Source organism: Atractosteus spatula, chromosome 23, assembly GCF_055471065.1.
Source record: "Atractosteus spatula isolate fAtrSpa1 chromosome 23, fAtrSpa1.hap1, whole genome shotgun sequence".
Classification (NCBI taxonomy): domain Eukaryota; kingdom Metazoa; phylum Chordata; class Actinopteri; order Semionotiformes; family Lepisosteidae; genus Atractosteus; species Atractosteus spatula.
The window spans coordinates 9,454,993-9,474,463 of NC_142728.1; the positions used below are offsets into that span (position 1 = coordinate 9,454,993).

The 19,471-nt window shown below is 35.4% G+C and overlaps 1 protein-coding gene across 2 annotated transcripts in view; it reads right to left on the minus strand.

The window, feature by feature from the left end:
- The window catches only part of LOC148816145 (retinoic acid receptor RXR-alpha-A), a 134,190-nt gene extending 116,036 nt beyond the window's left edge, over positions 1-18,154 (minus strand). For both annotated transcript variants that reach the window (XM_088940598.1, XM_088940597.1), the window contains exon 1: positions 17,915-18,154. In XM_088940598.1, the coding sequence (XP_088796724.1) occupies positions 17,915-17,942 (28 nt within the window). In that variant the 5' untranslated portion in view covers positions 17,943-18,154. The remainder of the gene's footprint in view (positions 1-17,914) is intronic.
- Between the last annotated feature and the right edge of the window lie 1,317 nt (positions 18,155-19,471).

Sequence of the window (19,471 nt, forward strand, 5' to 3'; positions counted from 1 at the left end):
TTATACACTAAATACATATAGGACGACATACAGTACAGTATATATCCTTTATAAAATATACACTTATATAAGTATTTGAGAATTGTATATAGGGTACATTCAAACACTGAGCACTCTATATACCATATATGGTATTTATTCTTTAAAGTATTTGAGGATGGTATGTAGAGTGCATACGAATGTTACATAGGGTTTGTATTTTTTAAGTTTTTGCACTCTGTCAATCAGTGATGTAGTGATGAACGTGGTTTTATCCAATGTTTTGGATTTTCATCTGGAGAAGGGGGAATTGTATGTCCATATACAATTATACTAATTGTATATGGACATATACTTTACACCTGAAGAAGGCTCCACGGCTGAAACGTTGTGTTTTCTTTCTTCTTTTTTTCAGCATGGAATAAACCTATTACTTGTTCCTTTGTAGCCTACGCATGCTGACGCAGCTACCCACCTGAACTACAATTATACTATATAGGTATACTGTATACAGTAGGTAGTAGGTATATTGTATACCATATAGAAATCTACAATACTAAAGCAATTCTCACTGTACTGTACCTAGTATTTTCCATGTTTGTTAACTTTGGGTAAGTTTACAAAAATATTAGTTTAGTTATCAACATATACTACCACTGATTAACATGGAAAAAATGAGTTGAACATGTGTGATTACAGTAGTTTTAACTCACAAAGATGTCTGGGTTACAGCAACCAATAATAATAAACAATATTATGTACACTCAAGTTCTATATATTTGTATACCTTAATGTGTAAAGTCAATTTACAGAACCCCAAATTATTTTTAAAAGGGTTCTAAAACTGATGAGTGTACAATATGGAAGTTCAAAACTAAAATATCAGAACATTTTTATGTGAAAATGAGCTATGTTTAACATTATATTCAAAATCAAAGACAAACTACATGGCTCATGGCAGATCTCTGAAATTAATGAGAATTTCCCCCACAGAATGTTAATGAAAAGACTTTCAAAAAGCAGTAATGTATATTTTCATTGTGCTTGCATGAAGCACTGTTAGCTCATTTGGTTTCAATGGGATTAGTAAACACAGTCCAGCTCTGTTTTGTCCATGATGACAATTTTTTGATTGCTCTTCACATCAAGGTAAAACAAATGTCTTCTTCTCTACCACTTCAAATAAATATTCTCTTGTGTGGGCTTTGTGCTTCATGAAAAAATAAACTGTGTGCATACTGTATAGTAGAGCTAAAAACAGGAAAATCTAGTCATGCCTTCTTTACAGTCATAAAATCAACAGTTGAGTCACAGGATTTCTGGAAGGCACTGACAAGCATGCATATCAGAATCAAAGTTCTTCGAAGATGCAATCTTATTGTATAGCATTGCAGTAAAATACAATTTCTGATATAGTGTTGGTTTTGCGGGTGTACTAAATAATGAGCATCAGGCAGTTATAGAACTACAAGCAGTGTATTTATTGTATTCCTTGAACTGCACTACAACTTTTTTAATAATCTCCAGAAAGTGTTGAGGATGAGATATGTGTTTTATTTGGAAATCAAAAATGTCATGTAGACTGACCATTCACTGTCAAATAAACTAGGCAAATGCTCCTTAGTATATTGTTTTCTTAAAAAAATACTAATCTAAAATTAAAGAAAGTCTTTTATGTACTTTCTTGTGAGGACGTGCTTAAAGTCTTATTAAAATTAAATGCTCTAAGTTTTGACTATAACATGTAAATGTGTCATCTTGTGAAATATGTGAACATTAGAGGGAATAATCAAAAGGTAATTTCTTTCAGTTGCCCAAACAGCCAGAAGCCAGTCCCGTGATAATTTAGTCATCAGTGTTCTAAAAACCACAATAACTTGTTGCACACATTAAAGTTTTTTATCTAGATAGTGCAAACAGCAAAGCACAGACACTTTTTAGACACCATTCAATAGAAGTTTTCTTTCCTGACTATGACTTCCTGCACGAAAATATAACTTTGGAAAAATTTAAATACCACAAAAGCAGATTTTGACTGAACATCAGTCACACAGTAGCTAAATGTATTAGTAATTAATTGCCTTCTAGGTAAACACACAGATCAGATGAAAAAACCCTTCTCCTTCAGGGAGAAAAGACAAAATGTCGTTGTCTAAATGTGCACAATCCATGCTCTTTGAACTTCATGATTCACTAAAATTCAGAGAAGTAGTCAACTGCTGAAAGTCAACTGTAAACTCTTTATGAATTACTCTCTCTGGAATTTCACAATTTGACCAATAAAACAAAACTGTTCTTATTTTCCTAATTTTGTACAAATGAGAACACTGCTCAAAAGTTTGAAGATTCCTTAGCCAGGTGGTTCAATGTTTGTTTTTATGTTTTTGTTGTACACACTGGGATTTGTCTTAAAAACATATTTTTGTATTGCAACATATGGTAATACTTGCACATAAAATATGCAAATAATCTTTGTAAAACATAAAAATAGGAGGTAACTTTCCTCAATTATCTGGGAACAAAAAATGAGTGATAAAAGTCAGAGGGGTCTAACTGTGCTATGACAATCTGACCATCAATTTACTCACCTTACTTCTTAACTACTGTACCTACTGTTTATGATATCTAAATGCACAGAATTTAACATGGTTAGGAAAGAAATGCTGTGGAGAAAGCTCCTATTCTAGACAGTGTTTTTTTTTTTGCTATTGCTTTCCAGAGATTTTCCAGTAAATCTAGCTAAGGTAATTAAGTAATTCCTTTGTAACATGTTTTTTAATACAAACAGATGGAGGTACTAAAGCTGATATACAGTATAATGTAGGAGCTGAAAATGATTATGTACTTATGGCTCACTACTGCTGCACCGATGTACATAGACACTGGGCAATGAAGTAGAAATATGTAGGACATATGTAGAGAAAAAAGATAATATAACATCCCAATTAGGATTCAAACATCATTGTCTGGTTTCAAGGGAGACTTTGTCAAAACTACAGTACATAAGAAATAGTAGGTTGTGTGGGGCATTAATGCCAAATGCCACTTTAAAAGGAAGATGTGTTAAGTATAAGTATTTCGTAAACAAATTTTACTGAGGTTCATGTAAAGATGACGTACATGGTGCTCATTTTAGGGTGATTTGCTGCTTTAAGGTGGAGGATACTGTACTAACATCTAATGTGTTTTACCTATCCACAAAGTGCATGGATCCAGCTGTAGTGTGACCATTCCCTTGATGGTCCTTTTAATGAAGACATCACGAGGTCTTTGCACTTTGCAGAGGGGTCTCATTAAAAGACTGCCTTAAAGAGCATGCTTACTTGTTTTCTTACATTGAGAACTACACCTACAAACACCTCAACATTAATGGTGGATGGCTTAAAGTCAGCATTCCAGCAGTTGGAATTCTCTGGCATTCTCTTGTCTTCAACCTAAACCTGAGAATCCCCACCCTAAACCCCAATGCTCCAATATCAATAAACAGTAATTATTGCACATTAAAGATAAACAAACATAATTTAAAAAATCTTGGTTAATCTGTTTAACCTCTCTCAGACCCAACAGTTCTTAAAGTTGTCCATTGCAGAGGATAAATTCATGAATGAAGCACTGTTTTGAAATAAGAATGTTTACTGGGTCATCAGAAAACAAACTCATGGTTCTCCTTGTTGTTCACTAAATAAATGAGAGCTTCCACATGGATTATATTTTCTTTCCAGTCTTGATTTCATATTGAGATGAATGAGATACTGTACCAATTTCATGAGCATTATCGGATAAATAATTTCTCAGCAGGTAACCAATGGGTGACCCAACAGAACTAAATAGCCACAGCTACATTAAAGAAAAATGTGTCCAGAGAAGGGCAGTACAGTGGCGAAGAGGTTAGCATTGCTGCTTCACAGCACTGGGGCCTTGGGGTCAATTCCCAACCTGGAGTGCTATCTATGTGGAGCTTGTTATCCCCATGTTTGTGTTTCTGTGCTCTGGTTTTCTCCCAAAGTCCAAAGAAAAACAATTAGGTTAATTGGCTTCAGAGTAAATGTAAATGTGTATCTGTCTGCCCTGTGATGGACTGGTGTCCTGTCCGGGGTGTATTTTGCCTTGTGCCTGTTGCTTGACGGCATAGACTGGCTCCCCATGACCTTCAATTGCAAGTACCAGTTAGGAAATGGATGGATATCCAGAGCAGAAGTGAAATTATAACTCTTTGGACATGATTACCTAAAACTAAAATAATTACAAATCACACAAAAAATGTATTTTCACCTGATATCATCAATGTGACTGGAAAGGCACTATGATGCATGCATTTTTTCATTTTACATGCAAAATTTCAGATTTTGGTACTATCCATATAATTCAAAATATGCCCTTATTATTTCAACACTGACAAATACTCCACATAAAGCATATCTTTCTTTTGGGGAAAAAGACTCTTTTAAAATTAAAGTATTATAGTATTAAACATTAGAAAAGGCTGCAAAATGTTTAAAACAGAAATCACTTTAAAATGTCATCTTCTACTATTATAGAGGACTGTAGTTCAAATTCCAAATGGGTACTACTGTAACAATATTGAGCAAGATGTTGCATTCACATTGTTCAAGTAAAAGCCCTGATGTAGAAATTGATACTCTACAGGTCCTCACTGTAAATGAGACGTTGTTCTCAATTGAAATGTCTTTCTAAATAAATATTTGTTCTCAATTAAAATGTCTTTCTAAATAAATAATTATGTTATATTATTTCCAATTGATACACCACTCTGCCATACACATTTCTGACATTCTGGAAAAAAATGAAAAAAATTCCTGATTTTTTTTCTGGAACTCTTACTGCAAAGAGGTTTGCATAACTTATTAAAGAGTGTAGGCTACATTTTTAACTAAGTGCAGAGAAGTATTAGAAATTTGCCTTAAATAAAATATTACATCAAATTGTAAGATGAAAAAGGAGCACTGCTTCAAACTGTTCTCATTTCACTATAAAAAAGAAAGCCCACCACTTCAAATCCTAGATTTTAAATATTCTTTAACTATTTCCTTTGGTAAGTAATTGCAAACTCCATAGCACAACACACAAAAAAGCACATTTTGGCAGCAAAAAAACTACCTCACAGGCACCGTGACTGACAGATACAAAGTTAAACTGATGCGGACTGTAATTACAACCATTATTAACAAATTAACAAACCGTCTAGATCAATAATCTTTCAAATACCTGATTTGTATTTAAAGCATCAAGATCAATAAGAAGAGTGAAGAGTGTACAGTGATACAGTGTCATTCAAGCACACATAAAGGCTCTATTTCAGATCTCATCATTAAGTTGAAAACTCTTAATGTTTTTATCAAAGGATTACATTAAAAAATACACAGATTATTTCTAAGTTCTCCATTATTGTGATTTATACTTTTATAATGTTTCAAATTATGGATAAAAGATGAATTACTAAGAACAGATTTAGTTCTACTGTTCACAGGTCTTATTAAACTTGAACGTAATTAGCCAAACTCAACTTTTAAGCAGCTCATGTGGCTCTGTTTAACTGCTATTAAAGCTTGGATTGACTCACACCTGTAATGCAGCAGGAGTCGCTAATGTTTATATACCACAATTGGGAGCTTTGAAGATGCTGGAGCCCAACATGGGGGGAAAGAAGAGAAATCAAAGGGAGACCCTTAAATTCCAGTACATTTGTCCAGACGGTTACAAAGTCTGAAATCCTCCAGATGTGTGATCTGTCTCCCTCCCCCCTTCGCTTCCCACACCCCCATTTCAGAAGGCAGCCAATTAAGCACATGTTTGCTCTTTGATGGTCTCTGGGCTTCACAGTATCTTTCAGGATCCTGCCATCAACTTTAACAAAACACTTCAGCGTTTTGTTAAAGAAAGGGCCTGGAGATGGGAAGAGAAAGAACAGAAAGGGGAATAAAAAAGTGGTTGCTAAAATGAAAGAAAACTTTGGTTCTGATTGCCTCCATCTGATCGCTATCCACTCAACCCTTCCCAGGTGAATAATACATCAACTTAAGCACTGAACTCTTGGTTAGAATCACATCCAGCCATCATGACTTTCTCTAAGTTCAAGTCCAAGAAACAACAGCAGACAAGAATGACTCCAACAGTTCTCTGGCACCTGTTCAGTCAGAACTCACTTCAATTAATTTGATTGCAGGTCAATTTCATTGTCTTTTCCTTTTTCCATTAACTACACAAAAAAAAAGATTCTCATGTTGCTGTGATTAACACGATCAGCTTCTGAACTATACAAAGCCAGTCTTTTCAATGAGCTGCCATCTGCTTGCCTGACTAAAAAACAAATCCACACCATGTTCTCTTTTGAAACAGTCATTTACACTTCTGTAAGTATAGCAAGGGTTACAATGGTAATTTAACTGAGATTACAGAATTCAGCCTTTAGAAAATGTAATTAATTTTACAAATTCCAACCTATAGCCTATACCAGCTTATTATCTTGTTCTCCAATCTAAAATGTAACATCCCCAAAATACTGCAAAGTATTTAAATGTCTCTTCCTAAATGTAGCAGTCTATTATCTCAAAGTACACAGGACCTAAAAGCACAAGGCAATACTCCCCTTTAAATAAAAATGTTGCAGAAAAAATATTAAACTGCCTTCAAATCTCCATTTTTGTATGTATTGTGAATAAAGAAAACAACAGACACAGTATATAGAGAGAACTGTTGTGCAAAGAAGTAGATAAGAAAATGTTCCCACTGTCTTTCTAATGTTTACATAACTGCTGAAATGGATGGTCATGACATTCTATGATGAAGTCCAGTGCTTTCAGGAAGACTGTGTGTGCACAGCCTTTAAAATAAAAGGCAAATGTTAATATTTATATATCATTTCCAAATTTTACTTTTGACAGAGATGATGTTCCAATTCAAGTGTGATGAAATTTAGATTTAGTAATTAACTGGAATTAAAAGGAATATCTAAAATTAACAACTGTAATTTAATTAGATTTGGCATTTTTTGTGAATGGAATTGTCAGTTACATTTTCAATGCCTCTGATCAATACCCATTTGTGTGCAAATGTCTGAAAGTGATGAATTTCTTTCACTTAAAAAAATCCTGAGGAATACTACTCCCCAATGTAGCCTGGCTGAATAGTCAACACACCTGTATGTAAATCACAACAACAGTGTCATGATTGATGAGCTGATTACAGTATTAGTTTCCATAAGGGAGAAGAGTATTAGACAATTAAATCCCTAGCAGCTGTGCCCGTTGATAAATTGCTTGTTGTCAACTTTACAAGTTAGTCTGTTATTTTGACATGTGATGTGAATGTTAACACTTGTCTTCAGTTAATTGGAATGAGTTAACCTGCCCTACAGCTCTGTTCAAGGCCCAGCCTTAATCCTTGTTAAGATTAAGACAGCTGACTGTGCTGGACAGTTTGCAAAGGATTGCTTAGACTGCAATGGAGAACCCTGCTCATGTGACTGACCCCTGACTGGATGAGGAACTGAGAAATGGAATAATGAACTTAATTTGCTCTACAGACTTTTGCTTTTTTCTGATCATTTTATTCTGATAACAAACTGGGCATCCACTGTCCTATATGTAAACATCTAATATAAGTACCTTCACTCCTCAAGGGAAAGCTCTATTTTAATGTATAGCTCTTACCTGATGACAATTTTACAATGGTTGCAAGCATACCCTACTATGCCTTTGCACTCACCAGGTCTTGAATAATTTTAGTATTATGATTTGTATCCTCATGGATTAAATACAGGCAATCAGCTATTCCATATTGAATCTAGCATTAATTATGGCAAGTTAAGATCACAGTATTTCCCTTGTAAACTAAAAGTGGTTATCATTACATGATTCTCTACATAAAACATGTATTTTTTCTTAGTTTAGAGAGATGTCCCGACATCTTTGGGAAGTTAGCTGATCAACCTGACCAGGCTTCAGACCCACAGGAGTGGGGGCCACAGGTCCTCATCTAATGATTTACCAGTAACACAATCAGATTGACTGTTAATGATCTCATGCACCTCTGTGCAATAGGTAGGATACCCTTTTACTGCTGAACCATGTTTGACTATGCCCATCCGAATACACATCAGCCAGAAGCAACTTCAACACACCACTGCCCTCAATCAACAGAGTCAATTGCTGGAAGCCCAGGGGCATCTACTGTACCTCACCATGGATCAGTGGCAAGAGATATGAGGTCCCTCACTGGCATCTCAGGCTACTTCATTACAGACTACACTAAAAAATGTCATTTTGGCTTGTCAACATTTTAAGTGCATACATACTATATGGTACCATTCCTGACACACCATTAGGTGTTCTGAGACTTCTAAAGTCTACAACATCCTTGACAACATCTCAGGCACAGCAACTGAGATTGTTGCCAGCATGGTGACAGTATTCACCAAATTCTCACAAGGTAGTGGCAAAGTTTTTCTTTAGTATTTCTTGGATTTGAACATGCATGTTGCACTATGAAAAATGTACAATATTATTTTTGCTGTTACAAATGGCAATAAAAATGAAAACTGTATGTTGGGTGCATGTCTTAACTTTTCACTCAAAACTATCAAATGGATGATATGGATAGATTGGATTTCACTGCTAAATGGCAGGGAATTGAATATATACAATGGTGGAATTAACTAGATTGTTCTTAAAGAACTGGGACTGCAACTAAGGTAACTGGACAAAACGTAATCTACAAGGAAGTGATCATTCTGAAGAGGGAATAGCATTGCAGCTGTCTTAGTGGAAATGACCTTAACTTTGGTTAAATTTTTCGAAAAATGATCAAATCGTATTAAATTACTTGGAGATCCTGACAAGTCAGCAAAGGTATTTAATATTGTGCTGACAGGTGTATATGAGCTCTTTAAGGAAATCTTAATGATTGACTGTGTTACTCCTAAAGAAACAAGTTTCCTGCTTTTCTCACAAGCTGGCAGGCTACTTGTTCGAAGAGCATGGATAATTATAAGCAGGATTGACTCTTTCTTTGTACTACACAGGCTTCAGTGAGCGGAAGCCAATAGATCAGAAATAGGCTCAAGAGAGTCTTGGGGCTGACAGTCAATAGCACTTAGGTTTCAAAATGATCAAAACATCTTCAATCAAAGCTATGATCTCAACAGCCATTTAATGATTTGTTTTCTTTGCTGGTTATTTATAAGCAACATAGTGACAGGAAAGAGTAGACTCTTCCCCTCTCTTCCTCTGTTGTATCAGTATTGGTCACAAGGCACAGTCAAGATTTACAAGTATTCACAATTCACAATTTTCACTGCCGGCAATGGACAGCATTCTCTGCAATTTTCAAAAAACACAAAACTGCTTATAAAATAAGTTTATTTTTGGTGTACTGCTGTCTCCTTCCCATTCATGACCCCCTCAATTAATCTAAGTCAGATTCAGTTTTATTTATATTCACAATTACAAAAAGACAAACTTATTATTTTCCTTTTAGACACTGAATCTAAAGGTTTTACTTTCCTTGCCACTTTAAAAACTTGTTCAAATCCAAAGACCAAAAAGACAGATAAGCATCTTTATACTACACAAAGCACTGTATACTAGGAAAAACAAACCATTACATTTATGCCAAAAATTGAGATTAGGAACCTTTACAAACTCTTCTTACAAACCTCTGTACCAATTTACTTCTTGGCAGATTTAATCAAAAAATGGTGTTGTTTAACCCTGCACACATCTTTTCCAGCAAGCTTCTGCATCTTTGTTGCAGTGTCTCTAGTTCATTCCTTTGTACGTTTTGTGATGTCTGTAAGTGTTGTGTTGTTGTAAGGGTTGTTGCAGCACTGATCTTCAACCTGTGCTGTCATTTCCTCAGTCAGATGAGGCAACTATCAGTACACTAGTATTAAGTGTACTATCAGTTTATATTAGACATTATTAGAATTAGAATTTGACCGTACTACTGAATCAAAGCTTTTTCAAATTTGCACCTGAAAATGCTTACTATGAGAATTTTTCTCACAATGAGAAAACCTTGTAATTGTGGACGTCTCTGGCAAAAATGCACTGGAAAGTGAAAGAACATAAAAGTAAGAACGGAATAAAAAACAATTGGAAAGGAAATATACATCATGTTCTCTTCAACTAAACATGCACTGGAAAAAAAAAGGTCTACCTTATATTTAGGTTTTATTGCACTTTTGAGCCTTAAAAACAGAGAATGATCACCTATTTCTTGCAGAAACAGTACCTGGTTTCAAAGTACACTCAAAAATCTAGATCTTATGCTTCATTACTTATAAGTTCTGTTCTGCCCGTTCCTTTTTTTCTATGCTCTGCCTTAATGTTAAAGATGCTTCGTTTTTATTTTTTACTTTTGACACTACACCGATGTGTAATACTGTGATGTTTTAGAATTATATAAATTTACATTTTTAAAAAATAAAAGAAATTACACAGTCAATATCTGTTTGGTAACCCTGTTAACAGCTATTTTTCTCCATCTCATAACATGAGAACACCTGTACACATCCCTGCAACTGAAGCCTACAAAGAGTAATTCAGACACTCCAACAGATGGCTATTGTTTGCTTCACTGGGAGAATTAAGCATCAATATTAATATCAGATGGATTCCGTGAACTACACAGGAGTGAACAGATCAATGACAGCATAATTAGCAAAGATGCATTTGGAAGCTATACTTACGAACACACATACTGAAAAACTTCACCGCTACAAGGAATGCTACACTGAGATAAACTTGAACCTATCACCAAAATATAATAAGTTTTTCTGTTATTTCTCTGGGAAGGACGTTCATCCATTTCATCTATGTCTTCCTGAAATGACTAGAAACCTATTGGTTATACCATTTATTTATACTAAAATAAAAAAAAATACTTTAGAAAATTAAAACTATAGTTTTAACTATAGTGAGATTATCAGATATTAAAGGCCAGAACATCTACAGAAAGGCAAGATATAGCCGTGTTCTAGCCTAATAAGAAATAAAATTATAGATCTGTTTTCAAAGGTGATATTGGACCTTCAGAACCATGCAGTCTTACAATTCAGTCTCTGAAAAACTGCCTCGACTTCATTAAACAAAGTTAAAATTTAAGATTTGCATAAATTAGTTTTACCTTTTGTTCAGACTTCATTTTTCTTCAATTTCTCACCTTGTCTTAAAGAAAAAGTGTTCTTAAAAAGAAAATCTATGTGGGACAGTACTGACATAATTGGAAAGTTTGACATACGTGGTTTCCCATAATGTGTTAATGGCTTGTTGGTGGCTGTCAAAGGTCCTTCCTGTGCCGTTTGTTGCTTTGACAAGCAGTAGTATGTTATAATGATGCAACAAATGAACTGGAACAAGAACAATCCTGAGCAGTGATTACACTCTGTTCTTAATACAAAATGATGCGGTCATTGTGAAGTGGGCATTACAGGGAAAGTTTTAAAATTAAGAGCATGCATTTAAGACTCAACATACAGTACAGTAAAACACAATGCAGTGTTAACTCCCTGAGGCATGCACTGCACAGTGACAGTGAGGCAACCGTGCCACAGCCAGGATAAACTGTACTTGTGTTAACTTCTTTCAAAAACAGTGCTGATTTGGAGCCTGAGCTGTGTGTGTGGCGCATCAGTCTTCACGTCTTCAAAGAACAGTGGGGCCATTTCTGGGAAACACTGCCAGATGAGCCGTTTTAGTGCCGAACACTGTGGCACTCTGACTCACAGCCTTACACCTCTTGAGGTGACAGACATAGTAACACCAGCAGGTCACACCTACAGTGATCTCCTCTGAATTTCCCCACATCTTCTTTCAATGGTATTGGAAAACCACCGTAAAGAACACAATAAAGCTAAAAGGGGGTCAGTGTTTCATGTCTAAACCTGGCACAGAAGTGCCCTGTCAACCTGCCACTTAAGTGAATGCTTAGCAGTAACAAAAGAAACTGCCATAGCACACCCTGAATTTTTAGGAATTCCTAATGGTTGGAAAATTTGAACCTTGAATAAGATGAGTACATACAGTAAATGAGTATGCTCTCTCACTCAACCCACTGTTAGTAAATGAAGTCTACAATGCATTCTGGTCTTATAAGAAAAATCGAACAGAAGTAACATAAGGTAGAAAATCCTAAGAGCCCTGTTTAAAACAAATAACTATTTCTTAAAAAGTAACCATTTATAAAAAAATATATATATATTAAGATGTATAGCCATAAGAGCTGCTAGACAGATGAACAAAGAATGACATATAGACAGGAAATATAGATCTCTAGTAGCACACTTTATGCATGTCTAACAATACTAGGTTGTACTTATAATCCCTGGCACAACCAGTGTCCCTGTAAACAGATGTCCACAAGTAATTATCCTTTAAAACAACAAGTTATATCAAGAGGAAGGCTTTTCAGTATTTTGATGAAGCTACAGTGGGGAACAGCAAATCAATACATTATACTGAAATTAAAAATATATATGCGGAATTATTTCAATTTAAACATTTAGTGAGCACAGTTTAAATTCTACTGTGGCAATTGAACTTCATGACTAACTTTAAAGCAAACCTACTGGAGAGTATTCAGTGGGCAAAGGTTAAGGCGTATGGCATCATGTGCAAGCAGTATTCTTTCTCTGTACTGTGGGCAGAATATTCACCTGCAAATCATTAACACCTGAGCTTCAATACATGCTTAAAATATAAAAATAAAACATCACCTGAATTCCAATTTTAAAAGCAGATGTGTCTCATTGAAAATGGTCTGCCTCCATTCTTACCCACCCAGAATAAGTTTTATTTTATTCAATCTTGAAAAATGAGGCCCTTGATGAGTCTGACATTTTCTGAAACAAAAACTCCTTTGGACTAAGTTTCAAACATGTGCAGAAAGATTTAAAAAACAAGTTAAGCAAAAGTCTAAATTCAAACAGAGTTTTAAAAGGTGGTATAGTATGTGGACTTTGTACTGCATAGTTACTGTATTATAAAAATAAAAAAAAACAGACATCCAGGGGAAGAAAAGTCACGATGTTACTTTAAGCTGTTAACTATCTCAGTAAACCCCAATAAAAACAACATCTGTGGTCTTTCACAGAGGAGGTAAAAATCACTTCAGAAACACAAAATAACAGTGCAGTAAACCAGACTTACTCACTTTTAACAACACTGCACCCCAAAGAAAAAAGAAAGTCTCACCTCCTGTAAGCACCCATGTTTTGCACTAAGCACATTCAACAGTAAAAGAAACCTGGGAAAATTCTACAAGAGATCAGAAAAGCAGGGTGTCCACACCCACTTTTCTCAATTTCTTTGTAAGTCTGTTTATGTAACGAAAGTACAAAGATAAGAAATTATTTGTAAGAAAAATAACAGTAACACTAATAATTACACATATGGCCATTCTAATATCTTCCACAGGGCCTGTATGAATGCAGCTACTGTATCTCACTCATTGTTGTTTAGAAATTCAAGCAATGCAAACAACTTACCAGGAATCATTTAAACCAAGCTTACCATAGGACACAGGCTTGAGCAGCATTTTACTCTAGAAGGCACTCAGTTTTGCTACACCAGATAAATCATTATCACTGAGAAAGAATAACTGATATATAAATCTCCATTATGAAAAGCTTTTCCAGACAGTTAAGTGTTCAACAAACAAGTATATAGAACATGTTTTGTATCATCACAGAAACAGGCAGTTGGTTTAGTTTTAAGTCAGATTTCTGCAAGTATCAAATCAGTTTTACCAGACTAAAATAGAAATCCAGGTGGCCGCATCTTCTGAAATACTTTAACATTTTTTCATTAATTTCCATTACAGCCTGGCATGAATGACCTTGTAAAATAAATCAAATGGTTTTCATCTTATATTTTGGACATTTTGCTGGATTCCAGGTGCCATATACACTTTTAGGCACCTCACACCTCCTGCCAAACACAGTGCTACCACTATTCAAACTTGGCCCCATGGCCTGTTTCATTCAGCAAAATGGTTTTCATAAGGGAAAATTGATTTCTAGCAAACATAATTGCCTTAAGAACCCCCCACCTCTTCCTTCATAAATTCACTTACCTGAAGCCTAGAATCTATGACTATTTATAAAGTTAAAAAGGAAAAAATACATAAGATAAACTACACTTCTTGTTTGCAAAAATAAATCTTGAGGAACTTTGCTTAGTCATGGGGCTATGAATTGCTTAATGGTGATGACATACAGATACTTCTGTGCTGATAACAAAATAAAAATTAAATGCAAGCTTCCGCACCCACATAACACTATTGTGTGCACTACAGTAATGTAAAAAATAAGACAGTACCACTTTAAATGAATCTTTAGGAGCTGAAAGTGTCAAGCATTTTCCCAATTTTTCCATTTAACAAACATCTGCTTGTTAAAAGTACTGTAAGACACACAATAGTTAGTTTTAAGATTTACTGTTTGATCTGTCATTCTGCCCTTCAGGTTATATTGCAGCCTCAACAGGCTCTTTAAATTGAGGAGAAAGAAGTCTGGTCTGTTGAATCACATTTCAAAAACTGGTGCATGTGCTTCAATTGCTTTTGGTTTCAAGTGTTACCATAATTTCCCTAATTGTTAAAATGTTAATTTCTCTATTCACATGAACTGACAAATGTTTTTATATCTCCTCTTTTTCAACATATTAAAATTAAGACACTTATCAAGAGCTGAATTAAAAGTATTGCATGCTATAACGTACATTCAGTTCATAGTTTAGTTTGTGTTATAAAATTAACTGATCGTAACTTACAGGAAACATCAAGATCTGAGCCAAAGGTACCAAATCCTTACCAATAAAATGAGTACTTGTATTACTTGTAGTACTTGAGTATTTGATTACTTAGATAAAGAGAAAGAATTCTACAAGTAGAAAAAAATCAATAAGGTAAAAAATACATAATACATGAACTTGGGCAGTGCATTTCTGGGTTTGTGAAATAGTTTTCCTTGCAAAGTAAGAAAGTGAAAACATGATTGGACGCACAAAAGGCCATGTGGCTCTGTGTCAACAGGTTGCATACCACATCATTAGCTGAAGAAACAGCAAAGATCCAGACATTCCATCTGTCTGACACCTTTAAATGTTTCTGTATCGATATCTTACAAGATGTAACTTGACTCTTGATCGAAAATACCCCAGTCACCAGAACGTACCTGCCTGCAGCTGTAACCGATTGCTTTCTTTGGCTTTTCTGGAGAATTGATTGTTTAGTTTCTGTTCAGAAATCACACTGGGCGTTGGAGTGAATCGACTGCTCCACATGCTGGCTTGCTTCAGCCTGGGCTTGGATAGTCTAGGGCGCATGGCCTGAACTTTGACAAAGCTTGTCAGTTTGGAATCCCTGAAGGTTTCTCTGTTCAAGATATTTTTATATAAAGAAGTAGCTTGTGAAAGTTGTACGGAAGCAAGCAGGCCTTAATAATTACAGCAAATATGGCAGGCATTGAGACTGCGGAAAAACATACAGATACTGTATATATATGATATGCATATACATGTACTTTACACACTGAATAAGAAAACTGTAGAGGTCACAGAACATACAGTATAAAGACTACTGGTTACCATTATGTTTTTTTTAAAAAAACTCATAGCTGTAGAACAAAACACCACAGAAATATTCACAAATTACATAAATATTCACATCCTGTATCTTAAATGAATTCATATGTAAAATTAAAATCGCAAGAATGACTGTCCAATAAGCTTAGAAGACATGAAAATGTGATGTAAGCGTAGCTTAACAATCCATAGGTATTGCATGTAATAAGATAGTGAATAACATTGCTGCAAATGGATAGTTCAAAGATCTCTGTTGCTGAAACATGGGGCTCTTACACCAGCTGCTGCTCCTCACCACAGTTTGCAGAGATTTTTTAACAGAGTTATTTTACTAATAATATTTTGTAAACGCAAATACTTATTTAGTTTAGTCAAAATTAAAACAAAACCCTCAGGCCATATATTTCGTGATAATTATTTAACTTAACATATTACTATGTTATATTAAGAACAACACCATGATGATGATGAGCGTTATTTTAACCAAGTAGTGCACTGTTGACAACACTATTTCTAAAACACAGGCATATCAAATTTCATCTGTGTCCTATACAGGGGTTGGTAATGTGCAGCAATACGGTTTCCGACAAGTATTTTAACTTCCTAATGAATTCTGGCGTTTCTGTTGTTATAAACAATGCAAGTGTCGTGTGTTGTTGCGGTAAAGGCGTCCCAGGGTTTACATAAATCACGATTGAAGTCACTGGGACTTAAACAGAACAGAAGTAATGATAAACAAGGGAAAGGATAACGTGTACTGAAGTTAAAATTTTAAGCACTTTCAAGTTTGTAAAATTACAATGTTAACGGCGAAAACATTTAATTTCTACTGGATAATATTATTAGATGAAGATACATGTTACACCACCCGACTTTTTGGCAAAAGGAATGTGAAATTATAACTTTCACATTTTCTGTCATCACAATTATCAAATCATCACCCTCCCCCACAACTAGAGAGATTCTCGTTTTCTAATAACGTGGAGCCAAAAAGCAGAAATACGACTCAATAAAACAGAAAAAAAATATTAACTGCGGATTCCAATCACAGCTTTCCCCCGTTTTTTCTGTGGTTCAACTCTTTCTGCATATTCCGCAATGCAAACAGCATGCAAAATCCCGGACTGTGCCGCAGAAAACGCAGCAACATTGTAACCATCAAAACCTAGAAAGCCACAAAGAATTCACAACACCTTCCTGGAGCGCGTTTCCACTTCTCTGTCGCCTCTTCCTCCCGTCATCTGACTTTTTTTTCTCAGACTTTTTACAAACATTTAAATAGCGGAATTACGATCGAACTCTGATATAGAGATCAACTTTATAACTTGACATTAACATTAACAGCAGAGGACCTCCCGATGATCGGACAGCCTGCCTACTTTCCTACACGAATTATTTACCGTGCACCTCTCAACAATATTCTCCATACCGTGCGCGCATGTTAAAAAATGTATGCTCCGTTTTCAGGCCTATAGTACATTTTGGAATCATATGTTTTTTATTTCCTAAAGAAAATGTCAAGAAACCTAATCCTAAAATCTAGGTAGAATCCTAAAGGCCATTTTAGATATAGGTTCGTTTTACTTTGTAAGAAGCTGTTAGCGGCATGTTTTGAGAAAAAAAAAAGATCCCCCTACAAAGAAACAGCCACAGACCCGACGTTTAGTAGGCTGCTTTACAGATTTTAGGTATTCGATCACTTTGAACCAAGTCCACATATCAGGCAAAACGAACAAAAGGACTGCAAAACATTTCTGAGGATTGTAGTAGTAAAGGTTCGTAACTCGTATGTGTAATTACTACAACTCACTTAATGTCTTTAATGTACTGACAGAAGAAACGGCTCGACAGTATCACATACTGACTGCAAGGCTAGTTCACATGCGCCCAACTTTTGCCTGGTTTCTGTGCAAATTATAGAGGAAAGAATATCAGAAAAGGAAACAGATGGGTTGCATTTGATGTTAACATCAACATGTTACTTTTTATCAGACGGTACCCTGTCATCCACGAAGTTGGACAAACTCAGTATAAAAAGGAATGCACACCGAGACGTGTCATCAAACACCGTCGACACTGCTGTTTTGTTTCAACTTAATTTGATTCCAATATACCTCTAAAACAGAGTCTCAAAACAAAGCAGCTTCAAATAACATAAAAATCATGTCCCAGAGTTTTTATCTGTCGATTAACGATGTTTGCAAATACGCGGCAAAACGCCACTAAAAATTTCGCAGATCTAAGAGACCTGCCTCTGCTGTCGAAAATACCCTGCAATCATAACTCCGAATATTTCTGAAAAAATACTTATTTACACACACGAAGAAACTTACCCAGTGACAAGAAAGGTTTGGTCTCCATATCTGGTGGGTTAGCTCATGCCAGCTGATACGGACGTGTTTTGATGTTTAAAGCACAAAATCAGGTGATGGTCTCGGAGATGAATTAGGGAGATCCAGAGGATAAAACTGATTGTCTAAAAAGCCGAGTTATATTGCATTAAAATGCACTTAATGTAACTAAACTACTTCGGTTTCAGCCTCTCTCTCTCGCTGTCTACTACTCCAACTACAGGAGCTGCATTGCAAAGGGGACCCTCCCAGGGGGGACTCCCACTGCCACCAGCATCCACGCAGCGACACGGGGAGGGGGGTGTTCGTTATTAACCCCTCAAAGCGTCGAACTTCGCTGAAGTGCTATTAATGCATACATTCATATGTATATATATATATCGACTGTTTTCTCAGTTTTGAAGATTGTCAACAAATAATTACCCATTTCCCATTAGAATGTCAAGATTGAGAACCAGAAATGTTATCAGTGCGCTGAATTATGCTTCATTTTGTTTAAGGTGGTACAGTATGCAGGTATGGCATTCCGTTTTCATTTCTGTACAGCGCTGTGTGCGATGAATGACATGCAAATAACATTTTCTTTCAGGGGATACACAGATTTTCACCATTACTATTTAATTTTCGAGACACTTAAAAACTTAACAATTACACCTACAGAAATTGAATAGGCTAAAAATAAACAAATGCTGTATAATGACCATTAGACATGTTTTGTTTTTTTAACATGTTTTGATTTACTAGATTCAGTTCTTAAAATTAGGATTACCAGTTCGTTTCTTTTAAATAAAAAAACATTTGTAGAAGAGTTACTGCAGAATCGTTTTGAAAGACTAAACGAACTGTGCACTACTGTGCTTGTAGTGAGCTCTTAAGTATAGTTACTGTAGCAGTAAAACAAAATACAAAAAACAATACAAATTCAATGCAACTGCAAAATTTATTGTTCCAAATTTTATTGTACTCTTATTGTATTCTTAAATTGTTCTCACCCTTAAAATAAATGTCCTGACTGGGGTGCTTCAATGCTGCTTCACATAGGCAGTATATTTGTTTCCTTTTTGTTGGATGAGTTATGTACATGGATGGTGTGTGTGTGTGTGTGTGGGGGGGGGGGTTATAAGATACATATTCATTCCAATAATCTAAAAGTAGAAATAAACAAATATGAACAAAAAACACAATTAACAAACACTGAACATAAAAAAATGCACAGGCAGTGTAGCCTAGTGGTGGGAACGGAAGGAAGAGAAGGAATCAAACTCACTATGTGAATGAAAGTGGGCACACTATAACAAGAAGCAGGTAGCTAAATGGACTCTTGAAAATTGAACCATGAAAAAAATCTGAATTTATCACTTTATCAAGAAGAGGTAAATCACAATTTTGATGACGGACCCATGAACGTTTTTTAGGCATTTTTCATTTTCTGTCTTCATTGCTAGGGATGTTGTAGATGAATGAGAACTGCAGCAGTACAAGGAATACTAGACCTTTCACAACAAAGTATCTTTACAGTTGAAAAACCTGAAATGATCA